This window comes from Cervus canadensis, chromosome 5 (assembly GCF_019320065.1).
Source record: "Cervus canadensis isolate Bull #8, Minnesota chromosome 5, ASM1932006v1, whole genome shotgun sequence".
NCBI classification, from domain to species: domain Eukaryota; kingdom Metazoa; phylum Chordata; class Mammalia; order Artiodactyla; family Cervidae; genus Cervus; species Cervus canadensis.
Genome location: NC_057390.1, coordinates 78,665,918 through 78,686,979, shown reverse-complemented (window position 1 = coordinate 78,686,979; position 21,062 = coordinate 78,665,918). Strand labels below are relative to the sequence as shown.

Sequence of the window (21,062 nt, the reverse complement as noted above, 5' to 3'; positions counted from 1 at the left end):
AAAGTGTTAGTCACTTAGTTGTGCTTGACTCTTTGTGACCTCATGGACTATAGCTCAGGCTATAGCCAGGCTCCCCTGTCCATGGGATTCTCCAGGCAAGAATACTGGAGAGGGTTGCCATGCTCTCCTCCAAGTGATCTTCCTGTCCCAGGGATTGTACCCAGGTCTCCTGCATTGAAGGCGGATTCTTTACTGTCTGAGTCACTGCAGAACCTCTAAGTGATGGAAAGGGGCTTGATTATCTCAAGCAAAGGAAACATCCTCAAAGAACATAAAAAGGCATAAAAGAACCTGACAGAGTGATAAGGTGAGGAGTGTGGGTAAACAAGTGCCTTCATAGAGGGAAATGAGGCTGAAGAGGCAGACTAAAAGAAAACCCCAGCGAACTTTCTACACCACTTACCACAGCCCAACATTTACCCCGCAATGGTAGGTCACCAGAGACTGTGCAAAGATCAAGACATGATCAAATTTGCATTGCAGAAAGGTAACACTGATAGAAACAGAGACAGCAGATTGGAAAGGAAGAGCCCAGCAAATACCATCGTTCTCTGCTTTGATGTTGACAAATTTCAACAAAAACAAATGGCTATATGTTTTATTCAAAAGGCGCATGCTAAATTGCCAAGTAAAAACAACAAAAAGCTGACGATATACAAAGGATTTACAAGACTCTGTAAAGAAGGACGATCACAAACAAGATTACTGGAAAGAATTTAAAGTCACTTCTTTCTTCCTCATAAAACATTCATATTCAATCCATCCTGCTTCTCACATAGCATTCTGCTGTCATAAGCAACCCACCCCTGGCTCACAGTAAACCACCCCAAACTTAAAATCAGAATACTAAGTGGAAGGTGCTTATGAGAAGATGGAAAACTTTTTAAATAGTCAATAAACAGACATTTCTGACAGACAACCCTTCCAGAAACCAAAAACTGTGTGAGCCTAAGTAAGCAATGCTTTCCTTTCTGTCTTTATTACACTGGCCTATGACCATACACCTTAGAGGATTTCAGATTGCTAACAAAGGCGGTACAAGAAGAACATCCAATTAGAATTTAGGACTGGAGGAGGTCTTCAACGGCTTCTGCTCAAACCACAACCTGAGGCTTTAACTCTCACTACAAAGTTAGTGTCTCAAAGGACTATGCCATTCTGCTTGAGTCCCTCCAATGGAAAGGGAGCCACTAATCCCGTGAAACAGCATATTTTATTCATGGCTAAATTAAGAGGCTATTTATGTTGCAAAAGTATGCCTCATTTAAGAAAACAACTTACCACCAGTGAATCTGAACAAGTATGTGAACCCTATAGACAGACAGATACACAGACAGACAGACAGACAGGTAGATCAGTCTTAAGCAAATGTAAGAGTTATTTAGAATAATCAAAAGATCTCCTTTTGAGATTCTAAAGAACTTAATAAATATTGTGAAGGTCTTCAAGGGCAGAAATCTTTTCTTCTTCTATTGGTATTACAGTAAAGCACAATGGTTAAGAACATGTCTGGGAAATTAGAAAATTTATGTTTGAACCTAAGCTCCTCTCCTTACCTTGACCTTGGGCAACTACCTAACCACTCTACATCATGGTTTTCTTTTCCTATAATATAAATATAATAAACATATCTACCTCCCAGGATTGCTATAAAGATTAAATAAGTTAATACTTGAAAAGTAGGCCTATGGTAGGAATTCATTATCTTTCAACTATTAAGACTTTTCGGTACTGCCTTTTCCACAATGTAGTAGAAAGTCAATACACTTCGAGTATATCAATCAAGATAAACATCAATGATGAACTTTCAAAATATTTTTAGACTTAAATTTATAAAACATTTTTAAAAAATAAAATGGCCACCACGTCTGGTTTGAAGAGAAATTACTTGCAAAGCCGAGTATTACAAATTTTGTAAATAAAACGTAATTCTTAAGGGGAAAATGTACAGAGATTCTGAAGACGTTTCTACTTACATCAGGCTTGGAATGCTGAAATATCTTCAGGGGTAACTTTAAGTCCCCTTTTGCTAGAGTTACTAAATATTCCTTTAGCAGCTCATTAGCCACTCCAGGAGACTGCTTCTCACAGCGATGAAGAAAGGGAACCATCCACTGGTAGGCGCTTGTCACATACTTGTCCTCAGAACACTGAAAATGCATTTCACCAAAACAAACACACGTTAAGTTAAATATTAACACCTGGTAATAACAGACAAGTCATAAAGATCAAAGATAAACAGACTGACAAACAATGAAAGCCAACACTTTCTCAAACAGACACTCCAGTTCATGCCTCATAAGGACCCCAGAGGCAGCAGGAGAATCAACCTGCTGTCTGGGGCTGGCAGAGCCAACAGCAAGAGCACTGTAGCCCACCTCCTTAATGCCATGAACACACTAGAGGGACCTCACAGCCTAAGCCCAGCATAATGACAGATTCAGAAACATGATTACTAGAATGACAGCTAACTTAAATATGCCTAGCTGGGGGGGGGGGGGGGGGGGGGGGAAGGGGGATAGTCATTTATAGATAAGCATGGATGAAGGGCAAAGAAGGTACAAAACCAGCCAAAAAGGTTTCAGATTTCAGGAATTTATTCATAAAATTTAATTTTTTTTTTTTAAGTCAAGAAGCCTTCCTTTATTGACTAAGTTCTCTGGTTTGAAGGCTACTACATCTTTTGGCTTTGAGATACATATTCATCAAAGTACATAGGGAACACTTAAAAAGAAGCTTTTAAAATAAAACCTACACTATTCATCAATAATCTTAGTTTCTCAATGTCTTTCATCTGCTGCAGTTCTTTCAAGGTTAGGGTTAAATCACACCCAGCTTCATAAACCAATGCTTCTAGAGTAACCAAATTATCACAGAGAACCAGCAAGCCAGGAATATTCCGCTCCATTCCAAGTCGAATAAGCGACAACGCACAGTCAACCTAAAAGGGAAAGGAGACAGTAAGTCTCTGGGTATTATGTCTTTCTTTCGCATATTTTCTAAAGTAAAAGCTCCAGTATAGAACCTAACTCTTACAGTCATTTTATATAAAATCACATTATCATTAATATTCTTATTTAGTACAAAAACATCAGACTTCTTCACAAAATATACCAGCACCAAACTGCCTCAAAAGAATCTAATAATCTGCAAGAAAAACTGAAAATAAAAATAAAAGACAATCATCTTCAATTCATAGAGCATTACAGTTTTCAGAGCTGTTTTACATGCCTACTTAGTTCTCAAAACATTAACAAGCTTGGGAGGGTGTGGGGACCATAGATATTAACAATAAGTGATAATGGGCTTCCCCTGGTAGCTCAAATGGTAAAGAATCTGCCTGCAGGAGATGCAGGTTTGATCCCTGGGTGGGTAAGACTCCCTGGAGAAGGAAATGACAACACACTCCAGTATTCTTGCCTGGGAAATCCCATGCACAGAGGAGCCTGGCAGGCTACAGCCCATAGAGTCACAAGAGTCAGACACAATTTAGAGACTAAACCACCACCAATTCGTGATAATGTGAAATTAATCTGTGTTCATTAGACCATTCTCACCCCAAAAGAACATTTTGCTTCCATATTCCTGTTCAGTACCTATTCTTTCAATATGCCACCCATATAGATGACATTCAATAAACACTTAACGAATGACTAACTCTGGAAGACACTTTCTCTGTCTCTATACAACTATTTAGACCTTCTTAGAGCAAAACAAAGAAAAATTTTCCTATAGATGCTCAACATACAGCAATTTCACTCCTATCACCTAATCAGATTTATAAAATTACATATTCTCATTGACAGCAAAATCATCTAACACTGCCTTAACCCATAGTGCCTTATACTGCTCCTTACTCCTTTACTCCTAGGATAAGGATTATTTACTGAGGACCTACTAGGTACTGAGTACCATTCTAAATGTTAGGAACATAAAACTGAGTAAGATGAGGTCTCTTCTTTCAAAGATATCTCCATCTCACAGGAAAACACAATCTGGTAAATTAATGACTGAAGTGGAGTGAGGGTGTCTGGGATCTCAAAGAAGAGGGCATGCAGTCCAACCTAAGAGTCAGAAAACCTCCCAGGGGAGAGACCACTTAAAATGAGTTTTAAGGAATCAGTGGATATTAGTAAGTGAAGAAAGAAGAAGGGCAGGAGAACAGCATGAAAGGGAGAGATGAATGAGTGTTGTGGAAGTACAATCAGTTTCATAAACTGAAAAAAAAAAAAAGAAAAGGTATGAAGTGAAGGGACGAAAAACAAGGCTACAGTAGCTGGGAAAAGTCAGATAAAAAAGAACATCATTTGTTAAGCTAAGGAGTTTGCAGTTTACCTTGAAATGCAAATCCAAAGGATTTTTGACTGAGGTATGTCATAAACAGGCCTATATGTTGGAAAGAATATTCAGTAAGTGTTTATTGAATTAATGACAAATGAAATATGAATGAACTAGAAATGGACCGGACTGAAATAAGAAAACTAGTTAGGAGACCTGTGATTACTAGCATCAGAAGACTCTCCACTACTGACAAGAATAGCTCCCAAGAGACAGCAATATTTAAGGGACAAGTCAAAGACCCTGAGCCACATGGAGGAGAGGACTGTGACCAGCTCACACAAAGACATAGAAGAGAGTGAAATGACATCACAGAAGCCTAAGGGGAAGACAATGCAGGGAAGAGGGGCCAGTGGTGTCAAAGGACAATGCTGTTAAACAACAAATGAAGGGGCTCTGCCATTAAAGGGCTAACAGGGGGCCTTACTGATGGTACTTCCATGGAGTGGCAGAAACAGCCAACACCAGGGAAATGAGGAGCAAACACTGAGAAAGTGATTACCAGGAGCAGAGTGACTGTGTCTGAGTTGAGCTGTGATGGAAAGAAGACAGCTAAAACAGAAGCCAGGGAGAATATATACACACAAAATAGTAATGACTTGAACTTTACGTTCAAAAAAGGTAGGGGGAAGAAGGTCGGTAACAGATCAGAGGTTGAAGGTAAGAGGACAGAGAGAGAAGATGACTGCTGATACAATCCTGAGCAGCGAGCGGGGAGTGTGGAACCTAGAGGACAGGGGAGGAAAGAAGCACCAGTGAATGAAAGAAGAGGGGCCTCTTCCTCTGAGAAAGCTGGAATGAGTAGGGCAAATGGAAATGATTTCTCAGCTTTCTCCATTAAATACAAATCACAGTCATTGCTAAAAATAATGAGGGATGCATTGGTGAGAGAAAAGAGCAAAAAACGGGGAGAGGGAACAGTCACAGTGCAGAGAAAAAACTCCAAGCAGTGTTATAGATCCACCCAAAGCCCTTCCGAGACTCAGGAGTTGACAGATAAGGAGGTCTAAAAAAAAGAAGGAGAACTGCATGTTCAATTGAAAACAGTGGTGAAAATAAACATAAGGGGGAAAACTACTGATAGAGAAGGCATAAGGCAAAAGAGAAGGGATCTGGCAGTACCCCCAACAAAAGTACATTTAATGTGAGAAAGGCCGCATCTACCTGTATACCAATTTTTTAAAAAAACTCAGAAAATCTCAGAAAGTATGAAGAAACCTGATGCACAGAACACAACTTTGTTCAAGCACAACTTTAACTTGCTTGAACATGCAGCACATCAGCAATCTGAAACTCACCCATTTTGTGATCCAGATCTGGATTTCTAATATCAACTCTGAATTGGTTGCTTTCCAAAATACTTACCAAAGTAACAATGTTTGAAAATCAAATTATTGACATCTTAAAGCAGGATCTACTACAACTTACATAATTATACCACATACCCCAAGCCCTTACTAGATAAATGTCACCGCTAAATGTACACATTTTCGTAAACCAACAAACAAGTTTTCAAAAGCCAAATAGGCACAGAGGAAGAAGTAGTCCTACATCAAATAAATCTCTAAAAATGAAAAAGATAAAACTGTGTCAGATACCACTTCGATTGTAGCACAAACCTAATGAAACATCGATACATAAAACAAAGCTAAAGAACAGTATCTCAATTATGAGCGTTTCTAAATAACTAAAAGCGATGAAAGAAAGTATATAGCCAACTAAATAAAGCATCACCAAACCACTTTCCTCTCTTTATAATTATTCTTAATCATTAAAACAGAAATCAAGAGGTCTAGAAATTATAATTAGACTTCAAAATTTTATATTTCAGAAAGTGCTAATTTTTTTCCGCTTTTGTTTTTAATAGACTTCATGTTTTAGAGCAGCTGTAGGTTGACAGCAAAGATGAGCAGGAAGTACGGAGACGGCCCACATTAACCCTGCCCTCACACATACGCAGCCTCCACATCACCAGTACTCCCCACCATGGAAGCGCCTTTGTTACAGTCAATGAACCTAGTCACACACCATTATCACTCAGTGTTCACCGTTTACATGAGGGTTCACCCTTGGAGCTTCCTCTCTGTGGATCTGGACAAATGCATGACAGGTACCCATCATTATGGTAACATAGTATTTTCACTGCCTTGAAAATCTTCTGTGTTTTGTCTATTCACCCCGCCACCACCAACCTCTGGCAAGCACTGAACTTTTTACTGCCTCCATCATTTGCCTTTTCCAGAATGTCACACAACCAGTATCAAACAGTATGTGGCCTTTTCAGACTGGCTTCTTTAACTCAGAATATGCATTTTAGATTTCTCCACTGTTTTTCATGACTTGCTTGCTCACCTCTCTTTTAGAGCTGAGTAATATTTCACTGTGTGGATGTACCACTGTATTTATCCACCTGCCCACTAAGACATCTTGGTTCATCAATTGTAACATATTACTCAAATGAAAGACGTTAACAGAGATAACTAGTAAATGGATGGGGGGATGAGGAGAGTATATGGCAACTCTGGACTTTCTACTCAATTTTTCTATAAACCAAAAATGTGTCTAAAAAATAAGTTATTAATAAAACAACCAAATAAAGAAGTGAAAAAATAATTTATTTTGCATTCCAGTATAGGTCTTTTCCTTTGTCAGTGCTATTTTTTAAAAACCTGAATAAATATTTTGCAACACTAATTTCAGTCATTAAACACTAAAATTGGTATTGGCAGAAAAACAGACATACAAATCAATAAAACAGAATTGAGAGTCTAGAAATAAACCCAATATACATGGACAAATTAATTTATGGCAAAGGAGCAAAGAACATACAATGGAGAGAGGACAGTCTCTTTAATAAATGGTGTTGGGAAAACTGGACAACCACATGCAAAAGAATGAAAGTAAAACTATTATTTCATACCATATAAAAAAATCAACTCAAAATGGATTAAAGACTTGAATGTAAGACCTGAAACTCTAAGACCTTTAGAAGAAAACAGAGGCAGAACATTCTCTGATATCAGTCTAGCAAAATCTTTCTGGATCTATCCTCAGGCAAGGGAAACAAAAGAAAAAACAAATTAGTAGAACTATGTCAAAACTAAAGAGCCCTGCAAGCAAAGGGAACCATCAGCAGAATGAAAAGACAACCTACCAAATGGGAGAAGATATTTGCAAATCATTTATCTGATAAAGGGTTAATATCCAAAATATATAAAGAACTCACACAAATCAACACAAGAAACAAAAACATGATTAAAAAACAGGCATAGGAGCTGAACAGACATTTTCCAAAGAAGACATACAGTCAACAGGCATGTGAAAAGATGTTGAAAATCATGAAAATTAGGCAAAAGCAAATCAAAACCACAGTGAGATATCACCTCATGCTCAAAACATTGGCCACTTTCAAAAAGGCAAAAAATAACAAGTGTTACATCTAGAAGTTCAGCTAAAAACCACAAAGTGCTCCAACAAAACTGGTTCAAACAAGATCCCTTTTCTCATAAGCCAGAGACAATAGTCAACTATACGTATTTATAAATTCCTGTAAATCAAATGATGACTTTGTTCTTAAAAGGGATCTATCTACATGGTATACAACCTAGATTTGCCTATACAAACTACAAAAATTGTACCTCTTTGACTCACTTGATAACTTTCAACAATTATTACCAGGTTAAGTTTCTCCTGAATCAACAAATAAGGCCTTTGCTTAACGTGACCCCTATGAACTGGTCATTTACAGATGCAAGATATTGGTCTAAGACTACAGTTTTTAACAGGAGCAGTACTGTCCACCAGAGGGTGTTCTGAAACTCAGAGGAGGCAGTTCTGCCTTTCCTAAGTATTAGCAGAACTTGTACCATTAAGTGGGGGGAAGCCAGGATGCCAGACGTCCCACAGTGTGTAGGGCAGTCCTACACAACCACATCACCCTAATCCCTGCCTACCTTCTCAAATATCCTGAAAAAAAAAAAAAAATTACCATGAGTTGATCACATTCCATTCATGATGTTTAATTCAGCAATACCCCTCAATCTATCGGCAAATGTCAGCTGTCTTGTTCAAAGTGATTTCTCACGGACTTTAGTCACTTTTTTAGTGTACTCATGATGAAGCATTTATAGATTTTATGTATCACAGTTAAGTCACTGCGTTAATGTTTTGGAAACTGTTTATGTAAATGATTATGTCCATGATTCTCACATCAGGATAGTAAGGAAGTATTACAAAATAGTTGCTACAGAAAAAAATACTATGGATCTGAGAATTGAGAACCACTTTTTTAGATTAATTTATCTTGCTTTCAGCCATTAAGATCTGTGCAACTGTCCATTTTTATATGGACTTCATAAGAAAGACTGTGCAGAGACCAGGATTCCATCTGGTTCTGCTACTGTGTGTCCCTGAGCAAGCTATTCACTCTCTTCTCTGTGAATCTGTTTGTCTACCTATAACATAGAAAATCAGACCAGAACCCTCCAGAGAATTTTTCATTCTGGTATCTTAGAATTCTAAACATTTTCAAATGTCCTCAGTAATTTTCAAAAACCTGAAAAAGTCAATCATATATATTCTTGGCCACCCTCGAAAAAGCTGGATCTATAATAATCCCATCAGCTCCAGAAAATAATTCATCTTCAATTCTATGAATACTAAAAACAGGAATTAAGACTAAGCAGAAATTAAAGAAGGCTATCAAATGGAGACACAGGGCCATGCCAGATACACTGACTAGAAGTTTAAACGAAGGGGTTTCTTCCTTCCTACAGTGCAACTGCTCTTCAGACCTTCTGGAATGGTCCTTCAAATGAAAACCTGATGTTAGGACAGGAAGTCCAAAGAAAAGACTACAAGTAGAATGAAAAAGACACCCACTGGCCAGACCCTGGATGAGATTTCAAGGGGCATCCTGCCATTCTTTGCTCCGAACTGCCAACTTCTATCCACCAGGATAAAGACAACTTTCGCTTCCATTTGCAGAAAATTCAATTAGTGGAATTTTTAATGGTCTCTCCTGGATGATTTTCTTTGTTGTCACTAACTCTGGTAAGATCTAAGCCCCTGAAAAAACCAAGGTACTGGAAAGGTAGGCAGCAAGCAGATCCAGAGTCACAAGGTCTATTAGTGGAAGAGATTCTCTTTTAGATCTCCTAAGCTTCGGTACTTCCCTAGTGGCTCAGTAGTTAAAGAATCCGCCTGCAATGAGGGAGACCTGGGTTCGATCCCTGGGTTGGGAAGATTCCCCTGGAGAAGGGAACGGCTACCCACTCCAGTATTCTGGCCTGGAGAATTCCACGGACAGAGGAGCTTGGCAGGCCACAGTCCACGGGGTTGCGATGAGTCAGACACGACTGAACGACCTTCACACACTCACAAGCTTTGGTATAACCCTCATCTCTCTCTTCCACACCCCTCTCTGATGAAGCTGGGACACATCACAGCTTCATGGGAAACAGAGAAATTATGTCTTGGATTTCAGAGAAGCATTAGAAATGGAGGTTCAAACAGAGTTCCTGAAAAGCAAAGTCATCATCAACTACATTTCTGCAACAAGATAGGGGACTAATCAAGCATTTCAATGTTGATAAAAAATCTTTTAAATTAAAATGCTATGAAGTCTATTAAGCGTACATGGAAAATCTGTAACAGTATATACATACTTTGCAGCTTATACTTTATAAAGAAAGATTTTTGAACAACTTTTTTTGTGTGTATTTGCTCTTTAGGAATCAAAAAAAAAAAAACATAAAAGCTTCTGAGGCAAAGAATAAAGGAATACAGATATTGAGAAACACCCATTTCACCCCTTGCAAACTGCGCACACGATCCCGGGCTCTGCAGTTTGCAGCCAGACACTTGCTAAACGCAGAGCATCCGACGCAGCACTGCGGCCTCACCTGCCGGGCGTAATGTTCTATCTCCTCCGCTCTGTTCCGGTACCAGTCCATCACCTCCGCCACCGCCAGCCGGGCGCTCCGGTACCTCAGCAGCACGGGCTGTGCGGCGTACAGAAACTCACTTTCATCCGGAAGACTTGGCTCAACCACCATTCTGCAGGGCACAGGAAGGACAAACAACTGGCTGAGATGCTGGGGGAGGTGAGTATATGAGGGAGAAACAGAGGGGGACAGAGACAGGGAGAGAGCAGTGACCGAGACTGGCAGGATGGCTGGATGGACGGACACCCTTGTTGGGAGGGTGTGTTTGTGCGCGTTTTCCTATATGCACAGGCACACAAGATAAATGGGAAATATGCAGGATGCCTTAGTTTCCTATTAGTTCTCCCAATTAAAAAAAAAATCAGAGTAGACAGTAAATTAAAAAATATATATATGCCCCAAATCAATCAAGCAAGTATTAAATAAAATCAGACTCACCCTGGGTAGCTTTAAAATGCACATGGCGGCATACCTGCCACAGGCCAACTAAACCGCAGTGACTCTGGTGGCCAGCCAGGCCTGGTTTAGTAAAGACACCCCGAGGTGATTCTCAGCCAAATGTAAATTAAAAAGCCTTCTTTCCAAACTTCATAAAAACAAGAGGAAAATATGCCTTATTTATGTTGCTAATATAACTTTAGTAGGTATCGGCAACATAGTAATGCACTGATATTTGCAAAGTTAGGAACTGCTCTATATTATCTGCCAACAGGAGGGGAAAAGAAACAACATTAAAGGGAGGTACACAAGAAAACATCACAGGGATCACGGATTATGAGGCGTTTTTACGAGGATGCTGCTGGCCAATTCTCTTCAATGGTTAAGAACTAAAAAGGAAAAAAATAACAACTTAAACTAAGATATTTCAGATATAAACAGGGGGAAAGACCATGTTCCATTAGGGACATTCATTCATCTAAAGTAAGTCTGGAGTGAATTGCCATTCCCTTCTCCAGGGGATCTTTCTGACCCAGGGATCAAACCCAGGCCTCCCGCAGAGCAGGCAGATTCTTTACCACTGAGCCACCAGGGAAGTCCCTAAAGTAAGCCAGTAAATAACAAGTGGTATAATTATTACTAAGATAAGGGGATGTGCTTTGGAGTCAGCACTGAAATGCAATTCTATCACTGAAAGCTGCGAAATCTTGCAACAATTAGTTAAACCTAGTCTAAGATTCATTTTATTCATATCAAAAATGGGGAATAACACCATGCAAGAATTTTCAAAATAATATAAATAAAATATGCAGAGAATATTGTCTGGCACAGAGCAGGTATTTAACTTTTATTTACTTAGGTACTCTTTTCATTGGAATTATTAGCTCTTTTAATATCTGACCATACCCAAAGCTCACAAATATTTGGGTGTTTTATCCACATGCCTTAGACTACCTAGCGTAGTTACAGCTGGGTAGTCATTTAACTAGTTTCACAACTGTCATTAACATCTGACCTGTGATTTCTCCTCATCTCTGACACATAAAAGTCACACCCAATCTCCTGAAATCTTCCCATTTCAGGGGAAAAATACCCACAAGCAACGTAAGAGTTCCTTTGACATATTTTTGTTTTCAGTCCTTAACTTACTGCCCTCTCAGCACGGTGAATTTGAACCTTTCCTCCTTCTGGAAACATGCTTGTCTTCCGTTCCAGCACGCCACACCGTTATGCCGTACTGTCAAGCCACACACGTCCCATCCTTCTGGCTGCTCCTTCTCACAGTCATCTCCGCTAGACTCTCCTCCCAGAGCCGACTGTTAAATGCTACCTCTTCCAAATTCTCCAGCTCTCCTGTCATCTCACTATACTCTCTCTAGGTCTCCTGGTAGACTCCGCAATATAAATTCACCACCATGTTTTCACCCCTAACCCAGACTTCACTTGAAAGCACCAAAATTCTCCTTCTATTTGCTCTTAGGCATTTCAAGTGCAACAAGATCAAAACTGAATTCACGCTATCTCGAGGAAATAGTTATCTTTTTTAAAACAGAAACATGATTCTATCATCCTCGTGACTATTTGTATAGCCTGTCATCTGCCTTAGAATATTCTAGCCTCATCTTGGTGCCAGTGTCACTTTTGTCCTGTACACTTCAATAATACAGGTCTTACTTTCAGCCCTTAAAGGGGCCTTCGCCTTGAGCCTCCCAAATGTTCTTCCCTCTCTTAAAACACTCCCTTCCCTCATAAGCCAAACTCACCGTCCACTGAGCTAAATCTTTCGAATTCAGATTCGAAATCTTCGAATCTCAGATTTCACACCACTTCCTGTGGGAAACCCTCCTTGACCTCCACCAAGTTTAGGTCTCCCAGTGGCCCTTGTACTTCACTTTTATAACACTCATCACATTAGTAATTTATTGCAGCAGCATCTTTCCTGCTAGATGATATACTTCATGAATACAGAAACATGTTTTTCTTCCTTCAGTATTCTTGAATCGAGCAGAGGACAGAATTACAGCAGATCCTTGAGCGACATGAGTTTGAACTGTGTGGGTCCACTTATGTACAGTTTTTTTTTCCAACAGTAAATACTATAGTACTACACCACCCATGGGCGGCTGAATCCATAGATGGGGAACCTCAGGTATGGAGGGAAGATGGATTATAAATCACAGGCAAACTTTTGACTTCACGGAGTGTCAGGCCCCACTAACCCCTTTGTTGTTCAAGGGGCAACTGTAAATGAAAAAGCCACAAGGTATCCTGTAACCTCACTTGCAGATACAGAGAATAGACTGGTAATCGCCAGAGGTGGAGGGTGCAAGGTGGGAGAAATGGTTAGGGGGTAGGGGAGAGGCAATAAAATGGATGAATTAAAAAAGAAATGTCCTGAAAATTTGTATCATCTTCAAAAGCATCTTCTCTTCTGTCAGCCTTTTCCTAGCTTTTCATTTTTACAGTTTTAAGAGACCCAGCACAGCAAGTTTAGCTTACTACTGTCTGAGAAGAAATGCCCTTATTCCTTCTTATCTCCTTCTCAGAATCATAAGAAGGCACAGGCTAAGGAGAACTGGGAAGCATCAGGAGACTGGAACGGGGCTCTCCTCAAAAAGCACCATCTTAAAGTGAGGACCACACACACCTTCCCTCCTACTGTATCCACTGGCATCAATCTCCCACCTTTTTCAACTTATCTCCATCTTCAATCTCTCATTACCCATGCTAATTGTGGATTTCCAGTTAAATATGGCTGATACATACCATGCATTAAGCTCCACACTTTCCTGAAATGACACTGAAATGACGGTAAAAGATTAAAGGGGAGTGAGGGTCACATAAATGCTCAAAAAGGAAGGGAGCATATGGAGCAAAAGAAACGAAACCACTATCTTCCACTGAAGCAAGTCCATAGATAACAGCCAGGACTAAAAACATCAAAAAGTAGCTATACCATTCTGTTATTCACAGACTGGAGTAAATAACAGAACAATCCTTTAAAAGAATTCAAATTAGTTGCTTCAGGAGAGCAGGATACAAAAAAGGGGAACAAAGGAGTATGACTTTTGCTTTTTTAACAAGATTTGCAGAAAATCTTAAAACTTTTAACCTATTTGCAACTACACAGAACTTTAATAAAAAATTTTTAAAAATTTTAAAAGCACATAACAGCAAAAACACAGGGCATTCAATTGCTATTATAATCAAACTCATCAGTGTGAAAAAGGTTAACTAGGAGTTAGATATGCTATGCACTCAGATATCAACAGTGAAAGATACAGAATGAAGGGGGACTGCCAACATTAATGCCAACATGAAGAAAGTCCCAAATTTCACTTGCAATGATCACACTACTGCTTAGGGTTTTTATTTATCATTTATCAGACAGTTCATACACATAGTTTTTAAAAAAATGTAAAAATATAAGATGACTCATATCAAATGTAAAAATGAGCAATGAGCATTTGAGGAGTAAGGCAGTAAAGGGATTCAAATGCCCCTTGCACAGGCTTTCAGCCCCACACCTCATCGCCCACAAGCTTCTGTAGACCTTGATGCCTCAATGTTCTGAGGCTTTCCATGGTAAAGTCTTATAAAAGTGAAAATTAAAACTGAATCCAGAACAAAATTGCACACATACCACAATAACAGCTATGAAAAACACACCTGTACATGTCAAAGATTGAAAAGGAATGTCTCAGAATGAAAAGAGTAGTTACCTAAGGACCACTTGTAGAATAACTCCTTGGTAGCCATTCAATATTTTTCCACTAAATTTTCCAACATACCTTGAGTAAAGTCAAGCTGTTAAAAAACGTCCCTCAACCATCAAATAAACCACCACCCACCACACACCACCTGCACTGGGCCTTCTACTCATCCATCCTACAAAGACATGAGAGATCTCCCACTGGCTCATTCTTACCGGCACTCCAGCTTCTCACACCAGTCTTCATCTCGGTGCTTATGTTCGTGCCAAGGAACAATCATCAAGGAATCACCGTCATAACTTAAAATATCAAAAAAAAGCACATACATTTAAAATACACATTACCTCAATGACTGGAAACACAAGGAACATAACATAAAAGTAATCCTATAACCTTAAACCTCCAAGATTTCTTTTTATGGTATCTTAAGTAGTACATGATACATATCATATACAATAGACAAATAAAAAATACAAAACTGCTGATTTCTCTTTGACCATAAAATGGTTCAAAAAGAAAAGGAAAATTTAAAACAAAAAAGTTAACAAGAAACTAAAGGTGGTATGGCTGTGAGTTCACTCAAACATTCTAAAATATTTATCAAAACTCCGTATTTTATGTTTTTAATGCTAACATAAATGGTCCCCTGCTCTCAAACACTGTACAACCTGACTTCCTGTGATCACAGAACTGTTCTCTAACTGGGTTATCCAATACAGTAACTGCTAAGTTACATATATCAATCACTTGAAATGTGACACTGATACCAAGAAACTTCTAATACTATTTAATTTTATTTAATTTTATTTAAAATTTAAATAGCTACCTGTGGCTGGTAGCGCCTATACTGGATAGCCTAACAGCCAGAACTGAAGTGAAAGTCGCTCAGTCATGTCTGACTCTTTGCAACCCCGGGGACTATACAGTCCATGAAATTCTCCAGGCCAGAATATTGACTGAGTAGCCTTTCCCTTCTCCAGAGGATCTTCCCAACCCGGGGATTGAACCCAGGTCTCCCTCATTGCGGGCAGCTTCTTTACCAGCTGAGATACCAGGGACCAGGCTAAGAGGACCTAGCTAATAATCAGAGTGAAGAAATAATTTCTGCAGGTTAAAATACCACCAATAAATGACAGAAGGAAAATGTAAGAGGCAAAGACAAGTCCTGACTGCATGGTGTTAAGAACAAATTAAAAAGGAAAAATGAAGTAATGATAGTGAAGTAAGACAGCAGAGCAAAGTGCTATGAAGGAAGAGACAAGGAAAGCATAAACCTACCTGTCTTTTAACCAACTGTACAGTACTTGGCACATGACTTTCTAAAGTGAAGCACTTCAAACATCACCACTAAAGTACCTGTTAGCTCTAATATTCCGTAAATCTATGAAAACAACACAAACATCCTGAACTAAAAATGAAGACAAAAATTCTAAAAACCAACTTCAATCACCTTGCTTTTATAGTGCAATAAAACATCTTATCTCATATTTGAGTATCCATGGTAGTACTTTCCTAAAATTTATCATAGCCTCAGAGAAAGGACTGCACTTTTGTATAGTATGAGGTTTTGCAGTTTCTTATCTTCCTAAGCTATGGGACAGGTCTTACACAAAAAATACTTCATAAGCATTTGGGGAAAAGGTAGGAGGATCAGTCTTTATGTAGATAGGAGCAGGAGACTGCTGGGGGCGGTTACAAGAAACAGAGAAGCTGTGAAGACCTGGAAATCAGCAGAGTTAATTTATCTATCTATAGCATCATCTATGGGCTTCCCTGGTGACTCAAATGGTGAAGAGTCTGCCTGCAGTGCAGGAGACCGAGGTTAGATCGCTGGATTGGGAAGATCCCCTGGAGAAGGGATCAGCTACCCACTCTAGTATTCTGGCCTGGAGAATTCCATAAACTGTACACTCCATGGGTCACAAAGAGTCAGACACGACTGTTGAAGTTATTATTATTATTGCAAATTTTCTGAAGTCAAAGTTCCCTGTTAGATATACATAAGAAATTAATTATATTGTTTTTAAAAGAGCATTTTACCCACTTTTTAGCTAGCATGCAATGTCTTAGCAAACCAAAGATACATTTCTGAAGGCATGTGACTTCATGGTTTTAAATTTCAGAGTCGTATAGACGATTAATTACAATAGATACCACAATCACAGTATTTCATTTGTCACCAAGTAAAAAACTATTTTATTTCCTTCCACATCAGTAACTAATACTTTATCACAGATCACTGAATAGGTAGAAAAGATAACATTTGGATACAATGATGATAATAATGCTCACTCTTCCAACTTAAGAATAAATTGTATCAATGAATTGATGAACAAGGAAAAAATTAATCCAGCAAACTATTACCGCCTTTTTTAATTAAAGCAGACATGGTTCCATAAGCTACATAAAATGTCTTCCAAAAGACTGAGAGAAATTTATCGTAAGTTGAGATTTGCATTTTCTCTATAAAGTACATATTACATATAAGGATTACTACTAAAATGATCAGTAATGGTGTGGGGCTCTGAACAAAGTAACATTTATTTGGTAAATGTTTGGTAAAAAGACTAGAAAAATTTGGTAAAAAGACTAGAAAATTGTAAGACTTTGTCAACCTTCAATAAACTGAAATGGGTAAGAAAACATGCCTATTTTTATCAAAACACACATTAAAGACAAGTTCTGCTCTGAGACTCACTCCAAAAAGCAGGCCTAAAGAGACGTAGGTTGATGAAGCATGTTTGCTCCATTTTCAGGGCACAGCACAACTAAATGTTTCTACATGTTTTTAAATATGATTACCACTGATATAATGGTAAGAATACTAACAATAATATATTAGGAATAGTCAGCAATAGCATAACCTTTAATATTTACTGATTTCTCACTATGGACCAGATACGATAAACTGCTTGTAATATGCAATACCTAACTTGGTCCCACTTAGTGCAGTGGTATTATCCTCCTTAAACTATAATGAGAAACCTGAGGCCCAAGTTTACTTGCCTCTCCTCATGAAGTCAATAAATGACAGAGCCACAGATTTAAACACAACCTGGCAGAATCCAAAGCTTACCCTCCTGGCTAGTAGACGGCCACCAGGCTAGACAGAGGTACCAGTCAGACTGTGCACAAGCAGAGGGCAACACAAACCTTCTCATATTTTAATTCAGACACCCCAATAAGGACCTTTTATATGCATATTTAAAGGACACATGTAAACTGAGATACAAAACCAATCTCATCACCAGCAGGATCAGGAAACTAACTCCCACCAAATATGGCTTCATCTTAGGTTTGATCACCAACAGTTACACAAAAACAGAAACGTTTCTGTGCTTTTCCTTCCAGGATGCTTATACAAAGCAAATTATTTTTGGACAAATTTTAGGAATTTAAGGTGCTTGCTATAAAAACACCATTAAGTTCTTTATCATAAATCAAGTGATAACATTTAAGGAAGACATAGGATTTCTTCCTCAGGCAGAATATAAATTCCTTAAAGGCAGCATTTTTCCTTGTTTTGTCTATTGCCACATCCTCAAGCCTAAAATGGTGCCTGACATTTAGAAGACTATAAAATAATATGTCAAATGAATTAACGGACACCACAAAGACTTTTTTTTAGAGTGATCTCATAAGCATCACAAAAATTCAAAATTGGAATAGAGCAATAAAAAAGATTACAGATACACTGAGGAGGTATATTTACATGGAATCTGTGATCTGAGAATGAGAATAAGAATACTTTCTCGATACAGACTATCATCCTAATGAAAGGGCAAAATCTATACTGGTGATTGTATACATCTACAATCTAGAGAATTTAACATGTCATGTTATACTGATGGGGGTAAAAAGATTTCAGAATACGTATTTCCCTAAACCTGACCATTCTTTACAATTCAAAATGATTGATTAGTTCTATCATTTGCATCTTGAAAATGCCCAACTTTTAGCTACTTATTCTTTCACAAAGTAACAGAATGCTTAATAAAATTTAGAGGAAAACTTTTTATTAATTCTGTTTACAACAAAAATATTAGCCCTGTAAACTCATCACTAAGTGCGTTAGATAAAAAACATGGTTTAAAAAAAAAAAAAAAACCCTAGAAAACACAGCTGTTCCTTTCAGAAAGCTGTACAAAGTTTGGTTAGGTGCAAAACTGATTTGAATCTCAGTTCTATAAACACAAAGGAATATTTATATACACTTTATTTCATCTTTTTCTTCTATTTCCACTTTGCTAGGGAAGACTGTAAATTTAAATGCATCATCCCCACTTTAAAAAAAAAAATGAAGTACATGGTAAACTTAAATTCAGTTCAGTTCAGTCGCTCAGTCATGTCCGACTCTTTGCGACCCCATGGACTGCAGCACGCCAGGCCTCCCTGTCCATCACCAACTCCCGGAGTTTATCCAAACTCATGTCGTAAACACGACATGGTAAACTCAATGAGTTTACCAAACTCATTGAGTCAGTGATGCCATCCAATCATCTCATCCTCTGTCATCCCCTTCTCCTCCTGCCCTCAATCTTTCCCAGTATCAGGGTCTTTTCAAATGAGTCAGCTCTTCGCATCAGGTGTCCAAAGGATTGGAGTTTCAGCTTCAACATCAATCCTTCCAATGAACACCCAGGACTGATCTCCTTTAGGATGGACTGGCTGGATCTCCTTGCAGTTCAGGAGACTCTCAAGAGTCTTCTCCAACACCGCAGTTCAAAAGCATCAATTCTTCGGTGCACAACTTTCTTTATAGTCCAACTCTCACATCCATATATGACTACTGGAATAACCATAGCCTTGACTAGACAGACTGCAAGGAGATCCAACCAGTCCATCCTGAAGGAGGTAAGTCCTGGGTGTTCATTGGAAGGACTGATGCTGAAGCTGAAACTCCAATACTTTGGCCACCTCATGCGAAGAACTGACTCATTGGAAAAGACCCTGATGCTTGGAGGGATTCGGGGCAGGAGGAGAAGGGGACAACAGAGGATGGATGGCATCACCGACTCGATGGACATGAGTCTGAGTAAACTCCGGGAGTTGGTGATGGACAGGGAGGCCTGGCATGCTGCGATTCATGGGGTCGCAAAGAATAGGACACGACTGAGCGACTGAACTGACTGACTGACTGACTGACTCACTAGACGGACCTTTGTTGACACTGAAATTACCTCTTTACAAAGTAATGGCTGCTTCTGCTTAATTTCAGGATTCTTTATATTAGAGCCCTGCTCATTGTTTTATTCCAAACAATAAACTTTGCTGGTTTCATCTGAAGGTAACATTTATCTGTCAGCAGGAAAGGAATGACTAACAAGTTGTATTATGTTCAACTGTTTTCTCACCAATTATTTCTCACACTAAATATAAATGTTTTATTTCAAAGAAATTTTATCATGAATAAACTCTCAAAAAGTTCTTTTATTCACATGCTATGCTTTGGAAACAAAAAGCTAAACAGACAAGAGTACTGCGATTAATTGCCACCTTTCAGGCACTGATTTAAAGATGTGAAGTTATATTTATTCCCCTTATTTAGCATAGAAGAAAATGTTCTAGAAAAGAAAGGATAAAAATAATAATTGGGCCCTACATGGATAAGTACATGTGATTACCATCACTGAACAAGTCAAACTTGATCAGAAAATCAATGGGAAACCAATTAAAAAACTAGTTGTCACTCAGAACACCAAGTTGGGAGAAAAAACAATTTAAAAGCATCAGAGTTCTCCTCTAGATCAATGGGATTCAATTTCATTAGTAAGTGGCTTATGAAGCAGAGACTAGGCTAATAAGGTATCCTGAAATTTAACAGCATTCTCAGGTGAGAGCAATGTGTCAAAGATAAACATGAGAAAGAAAAAGAAAAAAACCCACCACACTAGGACTTGAACTCTCCTTCACCACTAAATCCCTGGGACCCAAATGCCTCATCTATTTAGTAAATATTGTAGCATTCATTAATGTTCAAAACAAAAATGAGACTAGAGCCATGTTTTCTTGAATTCTAATCCAAAAGGTAGAGCATGCTCTTAGACGTCTAATCTGTTAGACCTGTGATACCACCCTGCAGAGCCATGTCATCTTGATCAAGTTACTCAATCTGCATGTGCTTCAATTTCCTCATTAGTCAAATAGGTATAATAAGAATCTGAATTTGCGAAGGATCAAATTAGAACACAGAAGGCCTTTTGAACAGTACCTCATATATATTAAGCACTCAGCCGCCATAAAAAGCAGCAAGATTATGAACACCACCAAGAAGGTTTTTCATGGATAGTGAAATACAGGATATATGTGACTGGTTGCCATTTCAAGATCTACTATATGATAAATAGTAACACCACATTAATGATTATACGAATGATTACATTTACAAATGCCTAATGGCAATAAACCCCGCTGACATCAAATTGGGTGGGCACCTGGCCAGTGCAAGAAACAGTGACAAGAAAATCTGAGGAGCTGATTTAAAGGGTAGTAGTAAATGCCACAGGCTTCCCGGGGGCTTGGTGGTAAAGAATCCATCTGCCAAGCAGGTTCAACCCTGCACCAAAAGATCCACTGAAGAAGGGAATGGCAACCCACTCCAGTATTCTTGCCTGAAAAATCCCATGGA

General features: G+C 38.7%; 1 protein-coding gene across 1 annotated transcript in view; it reads right to left on the bottom strand.

Annotated features, from left to right (window-relative positions):
• NBAS (NBAS subunit of NRZ tethering complex) overlaps positions 1-21,062 on the bottom strand; it is a 308,614-nt gene that overhangs the window by 181,900 nt on the left and 105,652 nt on the right. The window contains exons 22-25 of the mRNA XM_043469328.1: positions 14,650-14,733; positions 10,242-10,395; positions 2,756-2,941; positions 1,977-2,150 (exon numbers count right to left, since the gene is read on the bottom strand). Of these exons, the coding sequence (XP_043325263.1) occupies positions 1,977-2,150; positions 2,756-2,941; positions 10,242-10,395; positions 14,650-14,733 (598 nt within the window). The remainder of the gene's footprint in view (positions 1-1,976; positions 2,151-2,755; positions 2,942-10,241; positions 10,396-14,649; positions 14,734-21,062) is intronic.